Source organism: Chiroxiphia lanceolata, chromosome 3, assembly GCF_009829145.1.
Source record: "Chiroxiphia lanceolata isolate bChiLan1 chromosome 3, bChiLan1.pri, whole genome shotgun sequence".
In the NCBI taxonomy this organism is placed as follows: domain Eukaryota; kingdom Metazoa; phylum Chordata; class Aves; order Passeriformes; family Pipridae; genus Chiroxiphia; species Chiroxiphia lanceolata.
The window spans coordinates 70,600,091-70,627,178 of record NC_045639.1 but is presented as its reverse complement, the minus strand read 5'-3'; the positions used below and the strand labels follow the sequence as shown (position 1 = coordinate 70,627,178).

Sequence of the window (27,088 nt, the reverse complement as noted above, 5' to 3'; positions counted from 1 at the left end):
CTGGCTCACTTTCGTTTTGGAATTCCTCACACTCTGTGTACATTCAAGAAAGCAGCATTCTTCATAGAGGCTACTATGATTTCTTTCATATAAGAAGGATAGAGATGATCCAGTTGCCAAGTTCCTTTTCTTCTGTAGATCATCAGAGCCTCTGTCAGTTCAGTTCTTGATGAGCCCCTTATCAGATGATCAGATTTCTGCCAATTGACTTTGTTTCCTAGGCAACCACTCTGAAGCCAGTTCCCTTCAATAGTAGGTAACTTATTTTTTAGAATAGGTTGATTACATTTTAAGTGCATTGTTCTTAACAAGATACTTAAGTTTCAGTAAAAAAATTTTAAGATATGTAAAGATAATGAAACAAAAGTTTCTGTAACTAAAACAAAGTTGGCAGAATGGTGAAGATTATATAAAGCAATTATATAATCTCTCACAAAACTGGTAAATTGTACATACTCCCTAAAGATAAGCCTGCCCACCAGTCATTCTCGTTTATGTATGTATTCAGTGTATTCTTTTTTCTGAAAATAATGAGAGTACCAGTAATTTACAAGAATGTTTCCCAAAAGCACAGATAGTTAGATAGAATACCAGCAGTACAGCAATCTGCTTTCCTACTTATTTAAGTCTCTAGACTGGTTGATAAACAGTTCTTAAACTGGTGTTTAAGAAACAATAGGTTCCAACCAAACTTTTTTTTTCATGCAGTTGTCATGGCCTTACTCTACGTCTCACATATATGGTATTTCTATCTAGTAAGTTACCACATCCTTTGCTTCAGTGTCTTTCAGGTTATAGTCTTGGTTTCAGGGATGGCTGAAACTTGTAGAAACATTTCTGAAACTTCTCAAGTTTATAGGACAAGGTATTCACATAAATGGAATCAGATTTTAGTTTCTGTCAAGGCATTGAACTGTATTTAACGTGTGCTGTAAAACTCTTCTTTCTTAGAGATGTCAGACAATATTAGAGTCGAGATGCAAGCACTTGTCTTTTTTTTTTAATTGTTATTATTTTTAAAGGCATTACTTCCTCAGAGGAGTAGAAATTGCTGTATATGAGCAGAAATAATTTCAGGATAGTTTGTGTAAGCATTTGGGTTTTGGAGCACTTAAATACACATGCTGTAAAAAGAAAGCATTATTCACTGTTAGCCATAATGAAGCAACTGTTCCTCTGTAATGTGATTGCTTGGGAAATTTTTGACTGATCACAGTGAGCTCTCCAGTCCCTTTTGTAGGGAACTGATCTAGCAAGAGCTTTGTCTTTTATTCTGTCTCCATCTGTTGATAGGATGACTTACGTCTTCTGTCTGGACTGACAGACAGGATTTAGGCGCCAATCCAGCAAACCACTTAAACAACAGTTCAGCTTTAAGCCTTATAGTAACTAAATTAACTGTTCAAAAAAAATCAAAATCACATTGCTAACACACTACTGTCATCTTTAGAAGGAAATTCAGGAGATTAGGGTGTATTGGTACATGAACTTTAAATGGAATAAGAAGTGTTAAATTAAAGATACATTGAGAATAGAAAACATTGATTAAGACCTTTGTCTTTAGTACAGAATTTAAAGGAGGAAAGAGTCCAGTTTAATAGCAGAGAGTCTACATCTTATATACTGCTTTTAGATCAGTGCTGCTTGACTGTGCAGATAGGCAAACAGAATAAATAGACTTATTACAGATGTATGTAGTAGTTTCCTCTGACCAAAGAAAGACGGACCATAAAATCAGCAGGAATTACAGCATTACTTACTGTTGTTTTACAAAGAAATGGCAACATTCCTGCTTCTTGTACTAACAGAACTAGTGACCACTATGCAGTTAGCAATAATTTACTGACAGACCTGGAAATTCTAGTATATTCTTTAAAGGTTACTAGCATGTTTGTTTCTTTCAAAAGTCTTCTCATTAAATCTTTGTAAAATGTTAATTCTGTCAGAAAAATAACACTGTCCTTATGAATGGATGAAGGTACAGTTTTAAACTAGTTGAGTTTATATTCAGTTAGTGAAACTGATGATAAAATAAAAATTGGCTCTTTCTGAATTGAGTTTGGTTCGTCTTTCAGTTTTATTGTATGAATAGAAATGCTTTAGTTTTGTGTTCCATAATGGTGACCTCTTGTGGTGTGAATATGTCAGTATTTCTGAAGGAGCTTCTTGTAGTTGGTACTGGAGGAAGTTGTATTTACGTGTCACTTTTAATGCGCAGGTAACTTACTAACTTAGTAAAATAACATAATCTTTTCCAATTAGTTATTCATATGCTGAATGTATGTGAAGAAACAAGCATTTTGAGAATTGCATTCTGATATTACTTCTGTGTGTCCATACTGTATCTTTTAGTGACCAGATGAAAAAGCCTGGCACAAATTCATCATGGCCAAGGAGTTCAGGCTGGAAGAGAAGAGTAACAGGTACTTCATAAGGCATTTCAATGTCCATTCAAAAAATGTGAGATCAAATAGCAGTGATCTAATTTTTGTGATTTGAAGATCTCTTTATTATTCACTGAACAGTATTTTTGTTTGTCTAGGTATATTGGGGTTTTTACTGAAGTTAGTAAAGAGAAACAATATTCAAGAGATCTTCATTCTAAAAGTCTGTTGATATTTTTCTCTCTTGCTTTTCCCATATGTAAGCTTAAGAATTTGCCAATTTGTTAAAATCTTGTTTGCCCATCACTTTTTGTAATCTGTTGTAGTTGCACAGAAACTAATAAAGTTATGCCAGGCTATATTATGTGAAGAAACAGATTCTGGATTGCCATGTAGGGATGGGTTTTGCTTATTTTACATACCAGATTTTAATTAATATTTCCTCGTAGCTGGCACGTTTGGTACATCGCAAGTGTGTATTTGAGAGTCTGGTATGGAAACCTGAAGTTTCTACTGCAATGTCATTATTCTTTATTACTATTTTTCTAGAATTGAGAAGTTGTGTTATTCTGGATCATTCTGGCCAAGGCTGTAATGTGCTCTGCTTTCATTTCCTTCAGAGAGGCTGAGAGTATTTACCATGTCATGGGAGTTAGTATTCTTAAAAGCCTTTTAATTTATTTGTGCTATTTTATTTGTGTTATTAAAAAAAAAAGTCATGTGTGCTATTAGGATTGTTTCTTTTTGTATCTACTTTTCTTAACATTATGTAGTTTCCTTAGTCTGTGCATGCTTCATCTTTAATCCCAGAATAAACAGTAGGATAGCAGTAGGAATCCTCCATCATTTCTTCTCTGTAGTGGGGTCCTGGGTGGAGCATTCATTTAAAGATTATTTCTATATTCTGATATGATTTGTGTTCATGCTTTTACATTTTAGAGAGGAGATAGACTGTTTTAGTATTGATCTGTTTGTAGCCACTCAGTATTCAGTGAAAAGGCTAAACATTTTAAGTCAGCCAGCACACAGCTTTTGAAAGCTCAGTGTTGCTAAGGCTCTTGTATTTACATGCTAAAAACAGCAACCAATAAATGTAGACTGATTAGTGATTTTTTTTTTTAACCAGAATGCAAAGCAGCAGTTAAGACCTATGAAAAACTGAGACAACCAACTCCAACTTGCTGCATTCTTTTGCTTGAGTATTTTTCCTGTTGAACTGTGATTCACTCAATTGTAAAGTTCAGGACAGCTTCTGCAATATTTTAAATACAACTAGTACCCTAACTTTTCATCGGCAAAAAATCTCCCATGATTGAGACACATACAAGTTTACAGTTTATTAATGATTTATTATAATCATGTATTTTCAGTTCATTCTTATTGCTAGGGTTAATATTGTTTAGTAAAAGCTGATTCTCTTCTTTTTGTCCTAGTTATAAGAGATATTTATTTTAAAAAATTATACCATTATGACTTTCATTTTCTGATGAATATGAGACAAGTGAAGCAGAGTGGTACAAAAAAAATCCGTTCTTTTTGTTCTGAACTAAAAATTAAATGCCTTTGTTAATTTTTTTTTAAGTGAGAAGTTTGGTCCTATCTGCAAATGCATGCCTGTACTATTCTGTTTCTTAATGCCTAATGAAGTTAAGCATGTGTGTACTTAGAAAATCAGTCTCATCTTTCAGTTTGAGGTAACTACAAATCGGAAAGAAAAGAAATAATTGAGTCAGTATGTGGGTTTTGTGGCAGGAAGGAACAGTGTAAACTATTCTATTGTTCTCATTTCACCTGTGCTATTACATTTCCCCGAGCAGAACTTTCACTTTATTGCAAATGCTGCATAGTGTTTTATTAATTAAGCTACTTATCAGTCTAAATAAGATTATCAGTTCATTTGATCTAGTAGATAAAAATGGTCTGCAAAATCAGTAACAATAATATTAGCTAATAAGATGTACTACTATGCATATATGCAAAAACCAACAATATATAGTTATTCTAATAACAAACATACTTACCAGTGTATTACTTATGAAACAGCATTTTTGTATAATCTGTTGAAATAGATGTATATGATAGATTCATTATGTAAAAAATGTAGATAGACAAAGTTAATACAGATCAGAAAAAGAATCTGGATTATTTTCTAAAGAGCAAGCTTTTAAACTAGGAAGTTTTTAATTGTTTCACAGTTGCAAGTAATGCCTAGTAGACAGTCACTGTTTTAAGGTCTGAGATACTGCTCTCATGATGCAACCTTCTCATTGGTGTTCTCATGTAGTATGGTATTTTTTGTGTTTGGTGATGATTATGCTAAGAATTTACATTGTCATTTAAATGCAAGAGCGAGTAGTGAACAGCAGGAGACACTTTCAGACAAATCTGTCACTTAAGAAAAAAGTATATATCCTAGTCTTAATGGCTTTTTTCATGTTATTTAGTGGTGCTGTGTGACTTTTATTTCCCTTTTAAAAAAAACCCCACAAAACAAACACAACACAAGCCAGACCCCGTCTTTATAACAACAATGTTGGTTGCCTGCAAGATAAAGAGCTTAACCCAGTCTTGAACTCCAAACATATGCCTGTATGCACCTTGTAAGCAACTGTTAGATCCTTTAAATCTCAAGTTGCACAGAAACTCTGGCTCTCCATCTGTAATGGGCCAATGGTTAAGGCCAGAATTCTGTCATTTCTCATAGTGCTAGATGAACATGAAAAGAATGTTCAGCAAGTCAGAATAATTCCCTGTGATACTGCATCCGTATGAAAGTCAGTCCTGGAATCCACTTTTTAATAAACCATGTTTCACCAACTCCCGTGTCTAATCTGAACACAGATCCATTCTCCCAGTCCTGTTTCCAGAATTCTAGTCCACTGATTTTTTTGGTCTACCAATTTTTAACTTGATGTCTGTGATAGATTTTTTAAAAATTATTTTCTTTTTGAAACAAAGTATAAAATAAACTGAAATATTTTTAAACACTTCTCTTTGCAAAGTGGACAAGGTTTCTGATAATGAACAGCAGCTTTTTCTCAGTCACAGGAAGTTGTTTGAGTGTGACCAAGAAAACTGGGAGTTAGTTTATTGGAGGCAAAACATTTGCTATTAATTCCCAAGTTGCTGTGTGAAAAATTGTTGAATGCAGTAAAGAATAGGAGGGAAACATGCATTTTTCAAAAATTTAATTGTAAAGGTCTCAAAAATAATTACATGAAATAGTTAGAATGGCTAGAGGGATGTAATAACTAACAAGACTGTTTTCACTAACTGACCAAAGAGTCGGTGAATCAGTTTTAGTATAATATCATCACGTGCACTTGATAAAATTGTACAGTCCTAGAGGATTGTCTGTAGTATGGATTTTTTAAACACAGAATAAGCTGTCATGTGGACACAGAGCTGAAAAGTAGTAGGACATGTTGATATACAAGTAGTCATTACCTTCAAGTTCAGCAATCAAATGAAACATTGATGTCAGCAAACAAAAGCTTTATAGTACAACTTTATATATCAAAATACTTATCCATCTAGTTTTGTTTGAAACTTTTCTTTTTGAGAAATTGTAAATAAAAACAAAAGCTCGAGCAGGTAGAATAGCCCAGAATATAGCAAAATGGGACATGTAGGGTTTTTTCCTGACTGGCAAATAAAGTATTTGTAGCTATTTATTTGTGTAGAAATTGAAACCATCACTGAATGTATGCTTTTGTTTTGAATGTATTTTGAAGGCTTAGAGGATGGAACAAGAATAAACGAGTGGGAAGAGGAAGAAGTCTTTTGGCGTATGAAGATTCTGCCAATTCTGCATGAACTGAAAAAAAGTGGGTAACACTGGTTTTGAAAGGGTTTACTTTCTGTACTGTTTCCTGCAGGAAGCATGGGACTCATTTGTGTTTACTACAAAATAGTAACAGTAATTGGACTATGTGGCCTTTTATGCTTTCATATGTTCAGTGACTTCACAGTGTAAAACTAGCCTGGGCAGTCTAGGAGTCACCTGTCTCTAGGTGGCCCTGCTTGAGCCAGGGGAGTTGTACCAGGTGACCTGCAGTGGTCCCTGTCAACCTTATCCATTCTGTGATGCTGTAAAAAAAAACACCACAAACAAAAATGGTTTAGAGAAGATCTTGTCTGACTAAATTACCTTACTTTAGATCACATAGCTCTGCTAGCTTAGCATCAGTGATGAAGTAATAATTTTAAGAATAAAGTACTGCACAGATTCACTGCTTTAACCATAGGCTGTATTGAAGGTCTCAGTTAATTTTAGAAAACTAAGGAAATCTTAATGAAAATTTCCATTTATGCTTAAAATATTAGATGTATCAAAAAAGTATGTAATGACCCAGAATATTGAAGCAAAATTGAGTAAATTAAATATGGTTTGAAAGATTAAACTCTGAAATCCATTTTAACATTCCATTCAAAAGGTTGTTCAGTTGCTTTCAGCAGCCACTATAGAAAATAGATTTGTTTTTACAAGTGGTTCTGTTTTACAGGATCCTTTGCAGTGTTTGTTATAACATGATACAGACTGGATTTTTTTTGCATAGTTTTGCAGATGTTGATGAGTATGAAACACCAGTACAGTACTAAGTGATTCCCAAAATACATAATTATTTTAAAAAGACAGGATTCTCATTCCCACATCTGTCACTGATGGGTAGAAAAACAGTGATCAGGAAATTTGAAAACAGCTATGCAACTTCGCATTTTTGTTGCTTAATGCCAGGATTGTCAGATATGAGCCACTGAGTTATAGTTTTGCATAGTGTGATATTTTTGTTGGTAAGCAAAATAAAACTTAGAGGTAAAATCTAATCATGTCTTTCCTTTGTTGTGAATGTAGCTAAGGGAAATCGATTTTCATGCCCCTTTTCCTCAGCCTTTACTTGTTTTTTTTTAGTGTGTTGGGGTTTATTTAGCTTTTTGAGAACTTGATTAGGGCATAGTTTTTCTAATAATAGGTGACATTATCTAATGATACTTTCTCACCAGTTGATGGAATGCAGTGGTACGAACACCTTAAAAGCTGAGTTTTGCTGCTTCTTGAATATTCACACAAATTGTAACTGGATTGCATCATTGCCTCCTGCAGCCACGTGATATATTGCTTTCTTTAGGCTGTTTGGTGCATAGTTACAGTTTTTCTTATAAACATGAATATTAGAATTCCATAATTTTAATGTTTTGAGTAGGCCTGTTAGTAATTTAATATTTTTTAATTTCATGTGCAGTCATTTGCTTCATATCTTGCAGCTGATTCCCTGCACATGCATTTAGTTCACATCTAGCTTTTCATATATTAATAGAAAAGCCTTTTTCCTCCCCTTTCTCCCTCAAAAATATTTGTGGAAAGCTTTCCATTCAAAAACAAACCTGAAGTCTGATCTGGAACTTAATTATTGTCTAAAATCTTCTGATTTTTGCTTCAGATGATTGTTATATGACAAAAACTAATAGAACCCCAAAGTCTCTTTTTCTAGAGGAACAAATAATTTATTTTGTTACATACCGGTACTCAAGAGTATAAGCTTCAAAAACGCCCCATGGGATGAGTGATGAATAATTTTTGTTGTTGTTAATTTTGATGAAATGGAGTGTAAGAGCATTCAGTTTTGGTTCCTTGCTACTTCTGTTTCACAGCTTACTGGAGCAGAGGTTTAGAATAATGCTAAATTTTGTTAAATTTTCTCTCATGGTGGGAGTAGAAATGGAATAGTCGTTTATGTTCCTCAAGTGTGATGATTGCAAATTGAGAGCTTCCAGGCACTGCTCAGCATGAGAGATGTGTCCTTGAATCTGCTGACAGGTTTGGGTTCTCAGACATGTTTTTTGTTGTAATTTCCTGGCAATACATATTTTATAACAAGTGCTTAACTCCTTGAGTGTGATCCCCAAGGATCAGTGTTGGGCCCAGTTCTGTTTAATATCTTTATTGATGATTTAGATGAGGGGATTGAGTCCACCATCATCAAATTTGCAGATGACAGTAGGTTGGAGGGGAGTGTCAGTCAGCTGGAAGGCAGGAGGGCTCTGCAGAGGGACTGGACAAGCTGGAGAGTTGGGCTGATTCCAGTGGGATGAGGTTCAACAAGGCCAAGTGCCAGGTCCTGCACTTTGGCCACAAGAACCCCATGCAGTGCTACAGGCTGGGGACAGAGTGGCTGGAGAGCAGCCAGACAGAGAGGGACCTGGGAGTTTGGATTGACAGGCAGCTGAACATGAGCCAGCAGTGTGCCCAGGGGGCCAAGAAGGCCAATGGCATCCTGGCCTGCATCAGGAACAGTGTGGCCAGCAGGACCAGGGAAGTGGTTCTTCCCCTGTACTCAGTGCTGGTGAGGCCACACCTGGAGTCCTGTGTCCAGTTCTGGGCCCCTCAGTTCAGGAAGGATATTGAGGTACTGGAGCAGGTCCAGAGAAGAGCAGTGAGGCTGGGGAAGGGACTGGAGCACAAGTCCTATGAGGAGAGGCTGAGGGAACTGGAGTTGTTCAGCCTGGAGGAGGCTCAGGGGAGACCTCATCACTCTTTACAACTACCTGAAAGGAGGTTGTAGCCAGGTGGGGCTTGGTCTCTTCTCCCAGACAGCTCTCAGCAAGACAAGAGGGCATGGTCTTAAGCTGTGCCAGGGGAGGTTTAGGTTGGAAATTAGGAAGAAATTCTTTAGGAAATTAGGAAGAAATTCTTTACAGAGACGGTAATCAGGCATTGGAATGGGCTGTCCAGGGAAATGGTGGATTCTCCATCCCTGGAGGTTTTTAAGATGAGGCTGGATGTGGCACTTAGTGCCATGGTCTAGTAGCCACGGTGGTAGTGGATCAAGGGTTGGACTTGATGATCTCAAAGGTCCCTTCCAACCCGGCTGATTCTATGATTCCGTGATTCTGTTTTAGCTGTGAAGTACATCCTGAGTAAATGCAGAGTTTATACAGGCAGCTTAAGTGGATTTACATGGTGCTTTGTAAGTATCACCTTATAGACAAAAGCAAATGTAAGAAAAAAAAATCTCACTGTTGAATATTAAAAATAGACAAGACTTTTCCTTTTCTCTCTAAATTAAACATGTACATGATTCCATTGTGCTGAGATGTGGTTTTTGTAATAACTTACTGTAGATTTTATCTTTGTATGTTTTAAATAGTTTGGGGGACTTGGGTGAGGAAGTAGATGACTTTTTTGTCACTAGGCCAACGTCCTACTGAAATGTATCTTGCACCTCTGCTATACATTCTGGTTTTTACACAAATAAACAAGTTTTTACGTTCAGTTACTCTTAATCCCAGCAAGGTTTGATATATAAAGTTATGTATATGGGGAGAAAAATATTCCTTAACTACCTTTTTCCCATGTAATGTTTGGTAGGAGCACTTTAAAGAATATATTCAGAGACACAGTTTCCTGGTAGACATTTGATTATTAAGCATTAAAGGTGAGTTTCGTTTTAGCTCTAGTTGTTATTTTGGCTGTGTGATTTCTTGTCTTGAGTCTCCTCTTTTTGAAAAAGCAAAATAAGACTCTTTCTGAGAATCATATTATCATTTTAAGAGATTTATTTGGTGCCTTATTTTTGTTGTTGTGCAACCCATTCTTTATATTGTTCTCCTGTGTCTTTATCTGTTAAGATGCTCTGGATAAGGTGGCACTGATAATTATTTTTTATTTTTCTCTCCCTTCCTACACCCTTCAAGTAGAAGACAATATAGAAAATCTTTGTCTGGCTTGTACCAAGCTCTATCAAGCATTGAATGAAGGAAATATGCTTGGAAAACAATTTAAAAGAAGAAGTGAGCTTCTGAAGATATTATATAGACTTGTAGACATTGATTCAGATCCACTTTGCCTGAAGCTGGCAAAGATTATTCTGGCTGTAAGTGTTTTGAAATGCTCTTTGGTAGAATGTGAAGCTCAAAATGATGAATTACAGCTTGAATTTAATTTTTTATTTCATATTTTTAAACTGCGTCTAAAGTAACACTTTCCTAAGTACAGTTTACTACCACAGAGATACATGTCTCCCATTCATCTACATCAGCACTTGTTGAAGCTTTTTTTTTTCAGAGAAATTACATCTGGAGGAGGAAGGAAGGGCGTAAAATAGGATAGCTGGTGTATCGTAACAGGAATATTGTATAGGCATGGAAAAGAGGCAGTGTCCTAAGCTGGGATACACATGCAGGGATTTGAACAAAACAGCAATCAAAAATTTGCACATGGAAATGAAGCTTAGTTTTTTAATAATATCTTGACCCTATTAAACACCTTTATCTGAAAATACCAAAACAAAATTTTGAGGTTTTTTTGAAAGTAAGTGTAATTAATGTCTTTCTTTAGTATTTCTGGTTAAACCTCTTTGAACCTCTTGATTCATGTTCTACGAAGTATGTATGGACAGTCACTGGTGAAAGGATGCCAGCTAACATTGTGTTGAAGACATTTTAGTAATTTGTGTGTGAGTGTTGGGGGAGGTGTGGCACACTGCTCCTTAAGGCAGTGTAAGTTATTTTAATCAGAAGATAAAGTTCTGTACTCAAATACTACATAGATGTTAAGTGGTGCTTAATAAAAGTTCCCTTACAGACATTTTTTTATGTGGAATCTTTTAAAAAATCATGAATATAGAAGAAATTGTACATGAAATGCAGAGGAAAGGAAGACATGTCATTGTATTTTTAGCACTTTAACTTCCCTTTCATGATCTCTCAGTGACTATTAGTACATTGTAAGATCTTTTCTGATATCTGAGAATAAGTTTATTATGACATGTGTTGTTGTCCTGGAGTTCTTTGTGGTATGGCCATGGATGCCAAACCAATGATTTCTGTACAGAATTTCTCTGTAAGAGTGAGTTAGAGGAAAAACTATAAGTTACTGATATACTATCTGCAGATTTATATACTTACTACATTAAAAGTTTGTATATCACCTTATTTTAAGGTCAGTCAGCACAGTGCTAAATAAACCTTAAACTATCTGTGTTTCAGAGTCCTTTAATTCTGCAAACTTTTTCAGTTTGGTTTAGTATATTGTTAGGGTTTCATCTGGAATTTAATAGTTTGCTAAGAATACAAGTTTGCCATGGTGTCTGAACTTGTAGAATGTTATGGTGCATTTTTGTATGTAGATTTCAGTTGTCATTTTTATGTCTTTTACTTTTTTTGCAGATGAAAGTGGACGGAAAAAATCTTCTTAGTGTTTGCAAGCTAGCATTTAAAATTTGCAGGAATGAAAAAAATGATTACATCGTTCAAAATGATAGATTATTGGGTATGTATTCTATTCTTATGTGTAAGTTAGACGCTGAAATTCAACAGTTAGACTGCTCATCTTTCAGGAAACGTTCTCAGAGTTCACTTAGTCACAGATTAAAAATTGCTTACTACACCAAACTAATGATTGGTCTAGTCCAGTATTCTGTGTCTAACTAACAATGGCAGCAGGGGATGCTGTCTAGGGACAGCATCAAAGCCTACATGTTTTCTGTGATGTTTCCCCTGTACTCCCCCAGCATTCAGAACTGTTATATTCTTTTAGGGATATTAGATGGTGCATCCCTCTCTAATTCCTTTGTAATCTCTGTTTATAGGTATTTTGTTCATTAATTTGCCTAATTCCTTTTTGAACTTTCTGATTCTGTCTGCTTCTCCAACTTCACAGAACAACAATTTCCAGAAATTCTATGTCTGCTGTTTTAAATCTATGTACTTTTCATTATCCCCCTGCTTGTAGTTTTTGCAGGATTTGTGAGAGTTTCTAGTCAGCTTACCCTTCACTTTCATGATTTTTTAAACCACATTCATATCACATATCTCTGCCTTATCCTTTTCAAGACTGAGGCATCTCAGCCTTTTAGCTCTCTCTTTGAAAGGATATTGTGTCATTCAGTTGTTTTATAAGCCCTTCTCTGTAGCTTCTCAAACTCCAGTAGATCCTTATTGAGATTTACAGTACAAAACTGTATAGAAGTCAAGCTCTGTCTGCACCAAATTTTATAGGAATGAAATAATGCTGACTGTATTGTTGGCCATCATCAGGGAGGATCTTGAGAACAATCATTAGGACTTTTTTATAGCTGCTGCTGCACATTGGGGCAATGGTTTTGGAGAATTGTCAGCAGTGGCTCTAAGATCTTAGTGATTGTAATGATGTTTGTGTCATGCACACAAACCCCTTGCAAATATAAGAAATATGAAGAAAATGAGAGTGTATGAATGGCATTTAGTATTCATTTGATAGTCATTTATTTCATTAAAACTTCGGTATGTTTTGTTATTGTGGGCCTTGATCTTGCAAACCTTTATTGCATGTGTGTAGGTTAAGGCATATGTGTATCTGCTTAACTAGATGAGAGTATTCATGGTCTTTAAGTTTAGTACACAACTGTTGTCAGAAATAAAGACAAGATAAGCCTTTCCAGTACTAAGGGAAGGACTCACAGAAAAGAGAACAGCTCAGGTTGCTTTGAATTTGGATACTGAAAGCTACAGTTTTGTAGAGGTTAGCATCATACATAGCATCTGGACAAGTCACGTGGCTATGTCTATGTCATCATGGCTGGGCTTCGTGAATGAAGATTTGGGAAGGACTCTACCCACATTTGTACAACCGTGCTGGTGGCTGAAAAGACCAGTGCAAGATAGACAAGTCTGGTTGCAAAAGGTGCAGTGGAAAGACACCTTAGGTGGTATTGACAGGAGACGATTCTTTCTACGTTGTCTTTTCTCCTCGAGAGTGATCCTACGCGCATTCCCAAAAGCATCAGCAGCGTTATAGATGATGTGTCTCCAGGCCTCCTGATTGGAGGCCAGAGTAGACCAATGATGATGATCATTATGGCTGAGGCTGAGATGTTGCTTCAGGGAGTCTTTGTATCTCCTCTTCAGGGCTCCTCTCTTGCGGCAGCCAGTGGCAAGTTCACCATCTTCATTCACTTTTCTTTCGCTTGCTCTTCTTTCTCTGTATTTTAAAAACTAATGAAGGAAAGAGTATTCTCGGTAGGGGTTGGTTTGTTTGCTTGTTCACTCTATGTTTTGGACCCAACTTGTCCAGGCAGAAGACATGAACCTGGATTTACATCATAATCACCCAGATCCCTGTTGCAGTCACTGGCTTATATATTTAATTTCTTTTTCCTCCTCTGACCCTGTGACCTGTTTATGTGCAGTGGAGCAGCTCCAGTAGAAGAAATAAGTTAGTTGTTCATCCCCAGATAGACAACTACTGTTCAAGACCCTGTTGGATACTGAGCAGAGCAGGAACCTGAAACTGATTTCTTACATTCTCACAAGCCAGGTGATTTAGTTGGTGAGGGGGAGAGTTTGAGCAAGAGCCTGGTGTGAGTGTACATCATTCATATAACCTCATATACGTGAAGAAAGTTTCAGTTAGGATTGAGACAGAAAAAAATTTTAAATATCTAAAAATCTCTTCAGTTTAATGACATGGGAAAATGTTTTTATTCAACTGGAACTTGATGGAACATAGTAAGCAGAGATAAATATCTGTTTCAATCAGTTACTAGAAATTGAAAAGTATAAAGTTGGTCAGGATTACTTTTTCATTTAAGATACCCTCACCAAATTCAGCATGTCTCAATTTAACTGTGAAAGATACACTAGGCTTGTGCCCATTATCAACTGTTAATTTTAACGTTTCAAATATCTGACAGTGGTAGCATAGAACAGGACTTTTACGGTAACTTTACCTACATAAAAAGTAAATCTGAAAAGGGTACAAACAGATTTCAAATGCGAGATTTGAATTAGGTCCTCGTACTTTTTAGTGGTCCATTAGAGAGGCTTTAAGACATTTGATTTCTAAGGAAGTAGTGAGAATAAACCTCTTTAGAATGCGTCAAGTTTAGTACACAAAATTCCAGGCACAGGCAATCACTTTTGCAAATCTTGACTGGTGATTTCAATGATTCCTGCTATGTGTTTACAACTTATGCTGATTCTTGAAGCCTGGGAGAACAAAAGTCAGGCCCATTCTCTTATTCATCAATAATTGTTTCTTGGTTTCAATCCAAATACCCAATTTTTCTAGCCCACTTACTAGAAATGTAAGAGTTCAATCTGAGGTTTTTTTCCCAATCGTTAATCTCTTCAATGACTGGACTGTATCAAATATAAATGTTAATATTCAAATATAAATGTTAATATTAGAGTTTCTGAATAATGATTTTCCTTTTAGATTGTTTGTTGGAGGTTCTGAAAAATGAAGATCTACACAAAAACAACGAAGCTCTCCTCTATTGTGTGGGAGCTATAAAATTCATGTCTGGAAATGCAGTACTCCTTAATGAAATGGTCAACAAAGGAGCTGTTGAAATGTTGCTGCAATTAATGAAGCAGATTAATAATGTAAAAGAAAATGACACGTATTTCTCCAACTTGGGCCACTTATTAGTCCAGGTTAGCATTTACTTTTATTTCTAAAAGTACACACTTCAAGGGCAAATAAAAAATTTAATTAGAGGAGATAAGCTAACCCTGTGTGCCACTGACAGAATTGTACCTATATTTCAGTGGACTTCTTTTTAAGAAGTTTAATGAAGTTGTTCAGGACCTAAGATTAATTACCATAGATATTTTTGTGTAGTTACTTTTAAAGACTGTAGAAATTCTGAAGTTAATAGAAATATTTTTGGATACCTAATAAACCGGTTTCTCATTATTACTTTATGATGCTGGCAATGTTCTGGATATTATAGTAAACAGATAAAAATGTGTTCTCTGTTTAAATTCTTTAAGCTGAAATACTAAATACAAACTGGTTCTGCAATACTTTAGGAGATTACAGAAAGCTTTTTATTACAAGAATAATATATTTTAAAATTCATAAGAAAATATAGCTATGTTTCTTTGACAAAGTGTTTTTGAAGAACTGTAATATAAGGAAAAAGTGGATGCAAAAGTGAACACTTTTTGAATCTTTTGAAGGTAACAGACCTTGATGAGTGGTGGCTGTGAAAACTAATCCTTTGCTCTAAAACTGTTTAAACCTTAGTGTTTTAGAAACACAGAGTTTTTTGTATTTATCAAGGTAGATTCCTGGCATTTGTCGCTTCTGGGGACTTCATAGGAAAATATATTGGACAACTTGCTGAGGTAGTATTTGCACTAATTATGCCAGATTTCTTTAATTCTTTACTAACAAGCAACGGATATTGTACTTCTTGAAATTATATGAGAAAACAAAAAGCATATGTCATCATATTACTGTTACTGATTTTGGTCTGTTTTTTTAGTGGTGCTATGAGGTATGTCTGTGCAGAGTAGTGTGTATAATCTTAAAACAAACATAAACAGATTGGGAGATGCTATGAAACACTGAATGAAATGGTGTGGCTTAGTACTTATATTTTGCTAAGGACATGGCAAGTTGCTTCAGGCTGGGAGAATATATGATGAAACTGGAAATGTTGTGCTTGTTGTGTTCCTATTTCCTTCCTTTCTGGTCCCGTCATCATTAAGTTCCTGTATTTGACATGTTAACTTTCTTGGGGCACTATGAATTCCCCAAACAATTCTAAAATAATCTGTACCATTTTGCTGGTATCACACCTTATATTCTGTACAAAAATTGTATATGGGATTTCCAAACCTTCTTTTTTCCGGAGATGTACAAACTTCAGGGTTTTGAACATGGTCAAGATTTTAATGACCATATTTTTCTTGAATGATGCTGGTTAGACTTCAGAAGTCCTGGTACTACTGCAGTGTCACCTTAGGCAACCAGTTTAGGTAGAAACACCCTATTGAGGGGTCCAAAATAGATTCTGTTATCAGTGTAGTTTGCAAGATGATACTGACTTAAAATACCTAAACTATAAGGAAAGTAGCTTAGATGAAGAAGTAGAGAGTGATGCCTCACATATGGAAGCTGAGTGGTCATTTCAGTGAGTGCATAATCAGGTTGTATTTTTGGCAGGCATTTTAAAACCTAAAGTAAGGAAATGTCCTGTATCTTTTTTCCTGTCTGTGTATTTTAAAAATATTTATCCTTCTGAGAGCAAGAAGAGAATGGTTAAAAGCGAAGTATATTACTTACTGACGTTTGATGGCTGCTGTTGGCATTAATTGTATAATACATATAATGGGAATATTGTTGAGTTGAAAGAGATGGAAATTTATGTCAGTTAGATATAAAAAGAAGTCTTTGCCAGTGGGGGCGTTTAAAATAACAAATGATGTCTAAATAACAAAACTAATGAATCCGTTTATTTTCAGCATTTTGACTAACTGTCTGAACTTACCCAGAACTTTGCAGAAATGTTTTTCTTCCATTATTTGCATGTAGATAAATTTAGTTTTTTAGATCAAGGGTTTAATTTGTAAATGTTACATTTTACACCTCTTTTTTTAGTCTCTCGTTCTCTGCTGTTTTCGGTAGAATTGGAAGTGTAGCAAAACTATTTTTTGTACGGTTTGGATAGACTGGCTGTTTCTAAGAAGGCCTTGAGTTCTGTGGAGAAGTCATACTGACAACTGTCTCTCACTGAGGTTGCTCTTTCACTTGTTTGTCTTCTCCTCTATAGTAGTACAGATACTTCGTTTTTCTTCCTCTTATGAGAAAAGCAGTGATTCCTACTGCTATGGAATTCCTGTGCAACTTTCTCATATCAGTTCCTTCAACAGATCTATGTGCGGCACTTCTTCCATGTGAGTTAATTGTTCAGTTGTCATCGATGAAGGAATAGTTCTGTTTCCAGGGATAGAGTATCGAAGAAAGTTTTTTCTGTGGTTCGTGTCCTCAGAATAAACATGATTTTTATAGCATAGTGTAACTTCTAGCAACAGTTTGAATATCCAGTGACATACAGAAATAAAGAATAAATACAAGTCTTCAGGGATAGAGAACAAATTTTACTGGGGGAGAAAAGCACCTTAAATAGTCACAATGTGGTCTCTGAGGGAGGCTCTGCCATCTTTTAATCCTGATAGCTGAAGTATCTCAGCTAACTGGGACCAGCTCTTCATTCCTTAACTGTATAATTACACAATCACCAGATGGCAGTGTTATACATAATCTTGCTAGATCCTTTTTGTGGGAATAAAGTCCCTATCTGATTTCTTCATTCTTCCACAATTGATTTTATGCAGAAGTCCCACAATACAAGAATAAAAATATTTGCAATAATTTGGGATTTTTTTCCTTAACAGAGACCATGAAATCAAGGTCATCTTTGGCTCATTTTATGTTACTTAATCTAATAGTCTGGTTATATTTGTACAAAATATCGTAATGCTTATTCAAAAGCCAGAATTTTTGAAGTGTCACTGATGAGACTTAGCAAGTACTCCATTTTCTGTAATTGAAAAGCATTTAAATGTCTTCTCCTTTAAAAACAGCGTTTGTCTGCAGTTAAATTTTCTCTTTGGGTGAATTTGATCTTTCACATGGCAAGATAAGGATTAGGGCTGGTGGGGAGTGCTAGAGCCAGTTGTTATGCATTTCTCCCTGAGTCATGGCGTCTGCTTGAAGCAATCGGAATCTCTCTAGAATTCATCTGTTGTCTAGCTTCTATCATTTTTTAAATTGTACTCTTCAAATTTCAGTTGCATATTAACTGTTCCTTTGTGGATATATATATTAACTGTTCCTTTGTGTTCTATGAACTGCTGAATATCATTGTCTTACCACATTTAAGTGTATATGTTATTTTGCCTTGCTTTTCCTTTCCTACCTGTCTGTCTGAGAATGGCTCTTGATACAATTTACTGCTGGAGGATTTTGAACCATCTGTCTTGGGCAGTGAAAAAGTTTACTCTCTTTTTGGAGATCTCTGCACCATTATCTAGTGATAAAGATTTGGGTTTTTTTCATTATCTAATATGTAAGTCTCTTCTGCAGTAAAAGCTCTGGTCTGCATTTGAGCAACACTTTTAATATGTGAATTTATCCTCCATTTTCTTTGTTGCTAAGCTTAACTAGAATTCAACAAATATCATTCTAGGCTGACTGTGAACATCTTATATTTGAGGACTGAATGGAGTTTTTTGTGTCTATTGCGTTTGACAATTTTTGTACCAAAACTTTTGAAAAGTAAAGTATTTCATCAAAATATTTTTATTAAAATATGTCTCCAGTTTTGTGTTAATTTTTGAAGCATCATGTCTTGAGAAAGAATGCACATCTGGAAATGTCTGGTTTTTGCAGTCGTTAAGTTAAAATAACAAAAAAACTCCAGGTGCCTTCTTAAACTATGAGTGATATGATGCAAATGGCTTCTGTAGGTTCAGTTTCTGTGTATTCTGAGTATAGTGTAGATTTCATATTTAGTGCTGAAGCTAAATCCATTCACGTATCACATTCACATTATCACATAATTTTTTTCCCCCCTGTGCATTGCTTCTCCATTTTGACCCATTGTTTCTTCTCCTGTTGCTCCAGAACATCCTTTGGTAACTGAAGACATATCCACTTTTGCCAAATTTGTTGAAATAGGACAGTAAATTTGAAAGCTGCTGGAGAATGGACAGAGTAGTGCATAGAATCCTATGTGCAAAAGCTCGAACACAACAACTTAACCTGCTCCTTGTCAGAGTTTTTCTTTAAAATTAGCAATTACATATCACTGGACAAGCAGTGCAATTTAGTGATAAAAGACTTAATTTCCAGAGCTTTTTGTGATAGCAAACAATTTGAACAGATAGTTTGTGTGCCTTATCAAACTGCGTTTAAAACCAAATTAATGTTAATAACTTCACTCTTTGAATAAGGGAAATTTGAAAAATTCACATAAGGTTGAATGACTTCACATTCATTTTATAGTAAGTTCTGGATTAAATCAAGATTAATTTACATGTCATTGCCTGTCTGACCTTGGCATTTGAATACTCTTACCTTGGAAGACAACTGGAATATTTCAAAATATGCAATAGCTTATTCATTTTGTATATCTGCAAATGTTAGAAATTTTATGCATAAAGCTCCTTTAAGTTGAACAGTATCACATGAAAATATTTTGATTGCTCCAAGTAAGCTTGAGCACTTAAGCTTTTCATTTTTATATTATAAATATATTATACACATAATATATAATATATATTATATATGTTATATGTGTTATAGTGGATTTCTCTTGGTCTTGATTAACTTTTAATATTTTTAATTGAAATAAATTTTATTGTATTTTAAAATAAATTCATCTTAGTTTGCAACTTAGTTATTATTAAAATTTATATTATATATGAGTATTAATTTGCAAGACTTAAATATAAATTTTCAAAATCAGACATTATGCAAAAAATTACTTTAACCATGTACAGCATTTCACCTGTTTTCCAATTATTGTAGGGTTGTAGACATGCACGAAAGATTTTAAAACTTATTAAAGTTCATGTATCTCTCAAAGGAGGAGGTTACATGCAGACAAAACCAATATCTTTCATTTTCAAACAGTTATTTCAAATACACAGTCTTGTTGCTTACATGTTTCCTGTTGTTATTTATTAGTATATACATACCTGCAGAATGTGAACAGGACATTCAGACTGCCTTAGATGTTACAAATGAGACATGGGCTTTATTAAATTTTCAAAGCAATGTGTATTCTGTTGTAAGAAGGTGTGATTAACAAATGTTTAAATATTCTGCATGCAGCTGACAGCTACTCTGCGAAACCTGGCTGACTTGCCTCCGGCGAGGTGCCAACTCGTTTGCAGTGGTGCTGCCTCTGAGCTCTGTGTGGCGCTGGAGCAGCGTGTGAATGATCAGGATGTCTGCACCTACATCGTCAGGATACTCAGGTACCTATAGAACACAGTGCTAGTTCTGTGTGCAGTCAGGTCCCTGTTACTGCTTCCAGTGACCTCAGAGGAGACAGGATCAAGCACTAAAGCTGGAATATTTACATCAAATTTTGGTTTTTAAAAAACTCTGTGTAGAATTTAATGATTTTGTATGATTATTGTGTCCTTATTAATACTTAACAGAATTTTTTATTTGTAGCCTTACAAACTCAGATTCATTGTGCCTGTGAAAAATGTTTTGTTATATTGTGTCATTCTTTGATCCCACAGATTCTGATTGAGATTTAGCATTTCTTATGTTTTAAAGCTGCATACATTATTAGGTATTTATTAATCCTATTTTAGGCCATACTTTAAAAAAAAGAATGACAGAAATTACCCAAACTGAAGTTATATCAGGGACTGTGTACTGTGACATAAAATACAGAAGAGAGAAAATGTGACCAGTGTCCATTGTTCTGAGCTGTCACAGAGCGTTTGAGGAGATTAATCTCTGGGATCAGGGCTTGAGTGTGCAGATGGAAGCGCTGAAAGAATCTCAGTTTTATGAGCAGCTCAGCGGCTGCTTCCCAAGTTGTGCTTTTGAGAGGGAGATCAGCGTGAGTGAGTCACCAAAAAGATCATTTTGCAGTCTGAATAGTTTCTTAGTCAAAAATTCCCAGGTGCGGTTACCAAGCACCAGCTTGTAATATCCAATGCTAAATGGATTTGCAAACAATTTAAAGATTTTGAAGAAGTTGTGAAATCAACTGTTGGTAATTTCAGGAGTTAGTTGGGTTATAACGATAGTTTATGCATGATGTTCTGGATTAAGTGTTTGCCATTGCTGTTTTGTTATTGTATTGAGTCGTGTTGCCTGTGGCTCCATGTTCATTGAGATTGTGATATGGACTTCTTTTCCTGTTCAGCCCCTCCAAATCATCTGTCCTATTCTCCTTTCTGGATGAGATCGGTTCATGCTTCAGAGCATATAAGGGGCTGTCATTCCTTCCTCTCCACAGCTAAAACCAGGCAAATCTGGTCCTTTGCTATCTGTAAAGCATGTGAATTGCGTCCCCAATTCCATGCCACCTTCTCCGCATCTGTTTCTAATTTTATTCCTAAAAATGAGTTCTGACAATGATTACAGCACTTAGAGCGTATTTGCTTCTTCTGAGGAGAGAGCATTTCTTTTACTTTGAAAGTGCCATGGAAAGTGGGGTAATGGGTTTGTAATTAGGCGTAATCAATAGTCACACTGTAATTCTGATAAGGACGTTAAGGACATTGAATCTAGAATTCAATATGGAGCAAAAATAATTTGTCTTATTTAAAGTTTTCTACTGCTTCAATTTTTTTTCGTAAGTTTAGAACTCCATGCTCCAAGGATACAAATTAGCCATAAAATCAATTTAATTACCTTTCTGGAAATTGCAGTCACAAAAAAAAGTGTACTGTGCAGTACGAAGTTCAGATTTGAATTTTGTTTTGTCTTCTAGTAATACAGAATGATTATTCTTTTCTCTCAATCAGTAACTTTAGGCAGCTTCCTCGTAGAGAATATGTTCGATCTCTTTAGATTATTCATTTCTCTAAGTCTGTAAGTCTTCCCATAGTTGGTTTTGATTGAACGTCAACATGGATCTTTCCTGATTTTGACTCTGTGGGAGGTAAGAGGTTATCCTAGATTGTTCTGTTATTGCGGTATTTCTGGTGTGACCGAAGCATGTCTGATTCTCTGTTTTGGCAACGGTCAAGGTGAGCAGTGTGGGGCTGGAGCCCCACACGTCAGGGAATGCACAGAGATAGAATTGTGTCTGTAAAGAGCCACGTTCTGCAGTTTGCTGGTGAGAGATGTGTTCTGTTAGTGCTGTCATTGGGCTCTAGACACAGTAGGAAGGGACCCTCTGTTTCCTCTCCTGTCTGACTTCGCACGTCATCTTGACATTACAGTTCTCCCATTTAGCACTGAGAAGTGCTAGTGTTGGCATACTGTGCCCATATGGCAAGCAGGTTGGGAAGCTCCTTATGTTTACTTCTTCCTGTAATTCACTGTGGCAAGGATATCTAGACTTCTGTTGTGCTGTTATGTAACTGCATATGCCTCTGCTAGAAGTCAGAGTATTGGCATTTACTTCATTTGTTGGAAAATACAGCTCTGAGAGTCAAAAGCAGAGTGATTTTTTTTAAAAAAATCTTTTGTGGAAAAAAATAATTTCATTCATTTATGTTTTATTTTTTCTCTTTGTAGCAAACTTTCTTCCTACAGTGACTTCTGTGCAGCTTTAGCAGACTGCTCCAGATGTTACACCTTATTTTTAGCCCTACTAAACAAACACCAGAAGCAGCAGGTCAGTTTTTTCATCTCTTGATTTTTATATATTAATCCTCTGATGTGTCTGTGTATTATTGTGTATAAGCTTGTTTTCAGTGACCTACTTTTAAGTATTTACCAAATAAAAATTTTAAATGGTTGACAGCATGTCGAAGTAGTAAATAAATGAAGTGAAATAATTTAGGTTAAAAATTCAAAGCAATACAGAGGACAGTTGATTAACTTGTCTGTCCTTTGCATGTGGAAACAGTTGTTTGAGTACTTTTTTTCCTTGGTTATAAAAAAATACTTTTGAAAGCAAATAGTTTATTTGAATGTTTAGTAGTAGGAGATTGTTTGGATTTCTCCTGCTGTCCTCTTCTGCAAAAAAAGTGTGAATTTTCTGGAGTTAAGCAATGGGAAAGCAGAGAAAAATATGTTACTTGTTAACTGCAGAAGCTGTCAAAATGTATCTCTCCTCTACCAGAGAAAACCATATACCTAGAGTACCACATTTGGGACACTCATGTAGAAATAAGTGCTTAGACTTTCTCAAAATGCACCATATGAAAAATAAAATTCTGGGTATAATTACTACCAACTTAATTAGAACTTCGAGACTTAGGTGTTGCTGTATTGTCCTGCTATATCATAATGATCTTTCCTGCATTTACTGGAGCACTGGGCTCTTGGAGTTTGGTGCAGGATCACAGTCTTACAGATTGACATGCTTGTAAGACTGGGGAGCAAATTACTCAGCTCTATTGCCAGGTAAGTTGTAAGATGAAAATAATTTTTAGGTAAGGCATAAATGTTCAAAGGTGGAACAAGGTTTCAAAACATAGAACATTAAATCATATTAAGATTATTCTTAAAAGTAAGGAACTTTCTTGACTGCTCCAGCATCTAAACTAGTTTGAGGACATTTAGTTATCCTGTATATTTATGCCAGGGCTAGTAATTCCTGGAAGTTTGTTGGAAGGATGTCTTTTGTGCTGCTGTTGTTAAAGTGAGTTAAGGAGGGTAACCAGATCGGCTACGCTGAACAATCTGTTCTTTCTCCTGCCAAATAAAAAAATGATTTCTCCCTTTCCTGTTTACCTGCATCCCTGTTTTTTGTGTTAATACACATGGAAGAGGAACAAAGATGAAGTTGTTTCTAAATGTCTGCTGATTACTACTTCTGCAGCATATTTGAGTATTTCTACATTCAGGCTGCTCTTGCATTTTATAGTCTTCAGAGACACTTTAGTAAAATGCTGTGTAAATGCTATGTAAATAACATGAGAAATATCAAAGGCATGATATTTTCCTAGGCTTACAGTTATTCTTCCTTGTGACCACTGTATTAAAAATGCAACCAATTATGGAACTGGGAATAAGGAGTTTAAATTAAGTAACATCTTCCTCCCAATTCTTAATCTGTAATTTTAAGAGGAACTTTTCTAGGCTCCTGAGGTAATAGCTTTGTGTCATAACAAATTATAGGCTCATACATGCCTTCAAATTCTTTGTTGTTAGGTAGTTCTTGCTTGTCTGCTTTGTTAAGTGGTCCTGAAATACATCTTTGTTCACTAGATTAACATTGCTTTTTGTGTTAAATTGTCAGTTATTTTATTAAAATACAAATTAGTAAAGAAATAACTTGTGTATTTAAAAAACTTAGCTATTATGTTGCGATGATTATATGTGCAGCACTTCCAGAATAATTATTTCTTACTGCAGTTTTGAAACAAGCATGCAATTGTCTGTTGCCAGCTTAGTGAAGCCCTGGAGAAAGAAGAAAAAGGGATATAGATAATGTAATGCACCACTTTTTCTGTAGTGTATAATAAACACTTGAGCTGTGAGGAGTGCAAATGTTTTTCGTGAGGTGTAGTTGGCACTGCTAATCTTTGTTTTAAAATGCTGACAGCTAGTGACTTACAGCGTGAATTGGTATGAGTTGAAAAGAAATCAAGTAACAGCAGAGTGAGTAAAATTGTCTGCGATGGGAAGAAGTAAAGAAGAGGATAAAATCATCATTATTAACACAAAGCATTAAAAGTCCTCAGGACCAAAGACTGATACGTGAAGAAAGGAAGTATGTGAATGTTTTCTGAATTTTCAAGTTGTAAAGTTTGTGGTATCAGGTTTTTTACTGGCAGTCATGGCAGCTAGAGACATACAGTGGAAAAAATAGAAGAAAAATAACGTTCAGACTTTCTTAGGTACTTTCATAACTGTGACTTTAAAAATAAGTATTAAGTATCATGAAAGTAAAAATGTGAGCACTGGAAATAGGATTAATAATTTGCACCCTCACCATAGACTGAATTCCACAGATGCCACCCAGATAGTCTCTGTTCTTCTCACTACACTGCAGTTTCAGCTCTTTTTTTTCTCAGCTTGTTTTCTCTCTTGGGTAAAAGAATCAGATGGAATGGAAGAGTAGTGATTTAGCTCTATGGGAAAGACTTTTGGAGATACTGAGTTAGTGAGACTTGCTAAATTCCACGTGTCATAGTCTTAGGTAAGGAATACAGAAAATTGCAAAGCTGGATCTGCAAGGTAGAACTGGGGAATTCAACGGTGCTTTTGTACACATATGAAATATGTGTTTGTGGTTGGCTTTGGAGCTTACTTGTGTGGAATAACAAAAAAATCTTTGGTGGCTCCACATGCTGTGAAAGCTGTCAGAAGTATTCTTGTAGAGCTTGTCTCGCAGGATGAGCTTTCACGCTTCTGTTTCTAGTCAGCATTGTAGACTTTTGCTGATCTTGAGAAATCTTTTAGCAAGATGCTCTTCCGCTTTCTCACATCATTATCATCTCTAAAGTTTTCAGATAAACTATATAAAAGGTGACTTCCTCAGGCTGTGGTTATTGTCATAAGTCACAAGAAGGCCATGCTTTTGGAACAGGCACATTGCCTAAATAGGGCAGTAGCTTCTGTCAATACTGCAGGCACTATCTGAGCTTAGGTGACCTTTTGGGGCCCTGCCAGCTCCTGTGTAATGTTTTATCAGTTAGGAATCTATTTTCAATCCTAAGTGCACAAACACAGGGTGCGATACTATTGTATCGAAGCAATCTTGTGGCTCTTGTATAACAAAATCCCTTTATACTTCAAAGTATCCAACTTTTTAAATTAGGAAACATTTGTTTAAGAATCTGACATGACTGGATGCAGTAATTGCCCATTCAGCAAAATAATAATCACGTTGGATCACATGAACAGTTCATCCAGTCTACTGTTCATACTCAGCAATGGTGAAAGATGTCTAGAGAACAATAAAAACAAGCATGTGTGATACTCCCTGTGTAGAGTTACCTCCAGCTCTTTCCAGTTTGGAAACATCCTCAGCCAGCTGTGTATGAAATAAACCTCAGTTGACTTTTATTCTGTGAAATTCTAGAGTCTCTTCTCTACCCCATATAAATATGTTAAAGATCTACTGGCAAGGAGTTGCCATAGCAAGTAATTCCTTTTGTTTGCTTAACTATCTTTATTTGATACCTTCTGGTTCTTGTATTGAAAAGGCAGTGAATATTTAAGCCCATGGTTCATTTCACACCTCCCTTGGCTTTCCAGACCTTTATCATATCTTCTTTGAGTTATCTCTTCTTCATGCTGAAGAGTCCTTTCTTAGACCTTTCTGATATAGAGACTATTCCATACCATTGTGTATCAATGTTGCTTTTCTCAGGGCATTTTACAATCCTGATTTCTGTCTCTTTTTTTGAGGAAACCAGAACATGGCAGTTAAGATGTGGCCATGTCATAGATTTGCATGCCTGCATAAATTTATTTCCCAATAATTCCTAATATTTTATTTGCTTTCTTGACCTCCCATGAGCATTGAACTCCCATGAAGAATCTGTCATTAACCCCAGGATTGCTGTCCAGGTGGTTATGGTTGGTTCAAAGGCAGTCATTTTATACATGAAGGTATGTTTACTCTGGTTTTTTTCCACACATCATGTTCATCTTGCATTTAAATTTGTGCATATTTTATTACCAGTTGACTACAAATCCTTTTTCTGCTCTTTGGTCAGCCTTCATCTTTGCTACTTTGAATATCATAGTGAAGTCAGGAAACTCTCCCATATCACTGCTGCCACCCACTTTTCTATGTTGTTTATGGACAAGTTGAACACAACAGATCCCAGCACAGAACACTCTGTAATTCCACTGGTCATCTTCCTCCATTGCAGGAACTACTAATTTATCCTGTTTTCCATTCTCTAATAATTTGTCTGTACCAAGACATTTTCCCTTCCAGCATGAGTCCTTAGTTTTGCTAGGATTTTGGTAAGTGACTGTTAAAAGTCTCCTGGAAAGCCCCATGGTGATCTCAGATGGGTCTTAGAAGCCTTAAAGCTGATTGTGTTTATCTGGCTGTCCACAATTTTTTTTGTTCTTTTTTTTGTGGTCTGTATTAATTTATCTAGTCCAGACACCAGGCTGGAATCTCACTTGGGATGTTTTCGTGTGTGTTACCCTTCTAGTTCTTAAGCATAGAAGCAGTTTCAGGAGGTTGCAAATTGCTGTTAGTAATTAAGTTATTTCATTAATTAGTTCTTTTAGAACTGTTGGGTAATTATCCAGTCCTGGTGATATGTTACTCTTTATTTCGTCAGTTTGTTCCTTAAAATCTTTAAGGATTGTG

General features: G+C 35.7%; 1 protein-coding gene across 12 annotated transcripts in view; it reads left to right on the top strand.

Moving 5' to 3' along the window:
- ARMC2 (armadillo repeat containing 2) overlaps positions 1–27,088 on the top strand; it is a 76,778-nt gene that overhangs the window by 19,412 nt on the left and 30,278 nt on the right. For 10 of the 12 annotated variants that reach the window (XM_032683678.1, XM_032683677.1, XM_032683687.1 and 7 more), the window contains 7 exons: positions 2,353–2,423; positions 6,119–6,211; positions 10,080–10,258; positions 11,553–11,655; positions 14,581–14,801; positions 19,996–20,141; positions 22,375–22,474. In XM_032683678.1, the coding sequence (XP_032539569.1) occupies positions 2,353–2,423; positions 6,119–6,211; positions 10,080–10,258; positions 11,553–11,655; positions 14,581–14,801; positions 19,996–20,141; positions 22,375–22,474 (913 nt within the window). The remainder of the gene's footprint in view (positions 1–2,352; positions 2,424–6,118; positions 6,212–10,079; positions 10,259–11,552; positions 11,656–14,580; positions 14,802–19,995; positions 20,142–22,374; positions 22,475–27,088) is intronic. The other 2 variants (XM_032683679.1, XM_032683681.1) reach the window with 1 other exon arrangement.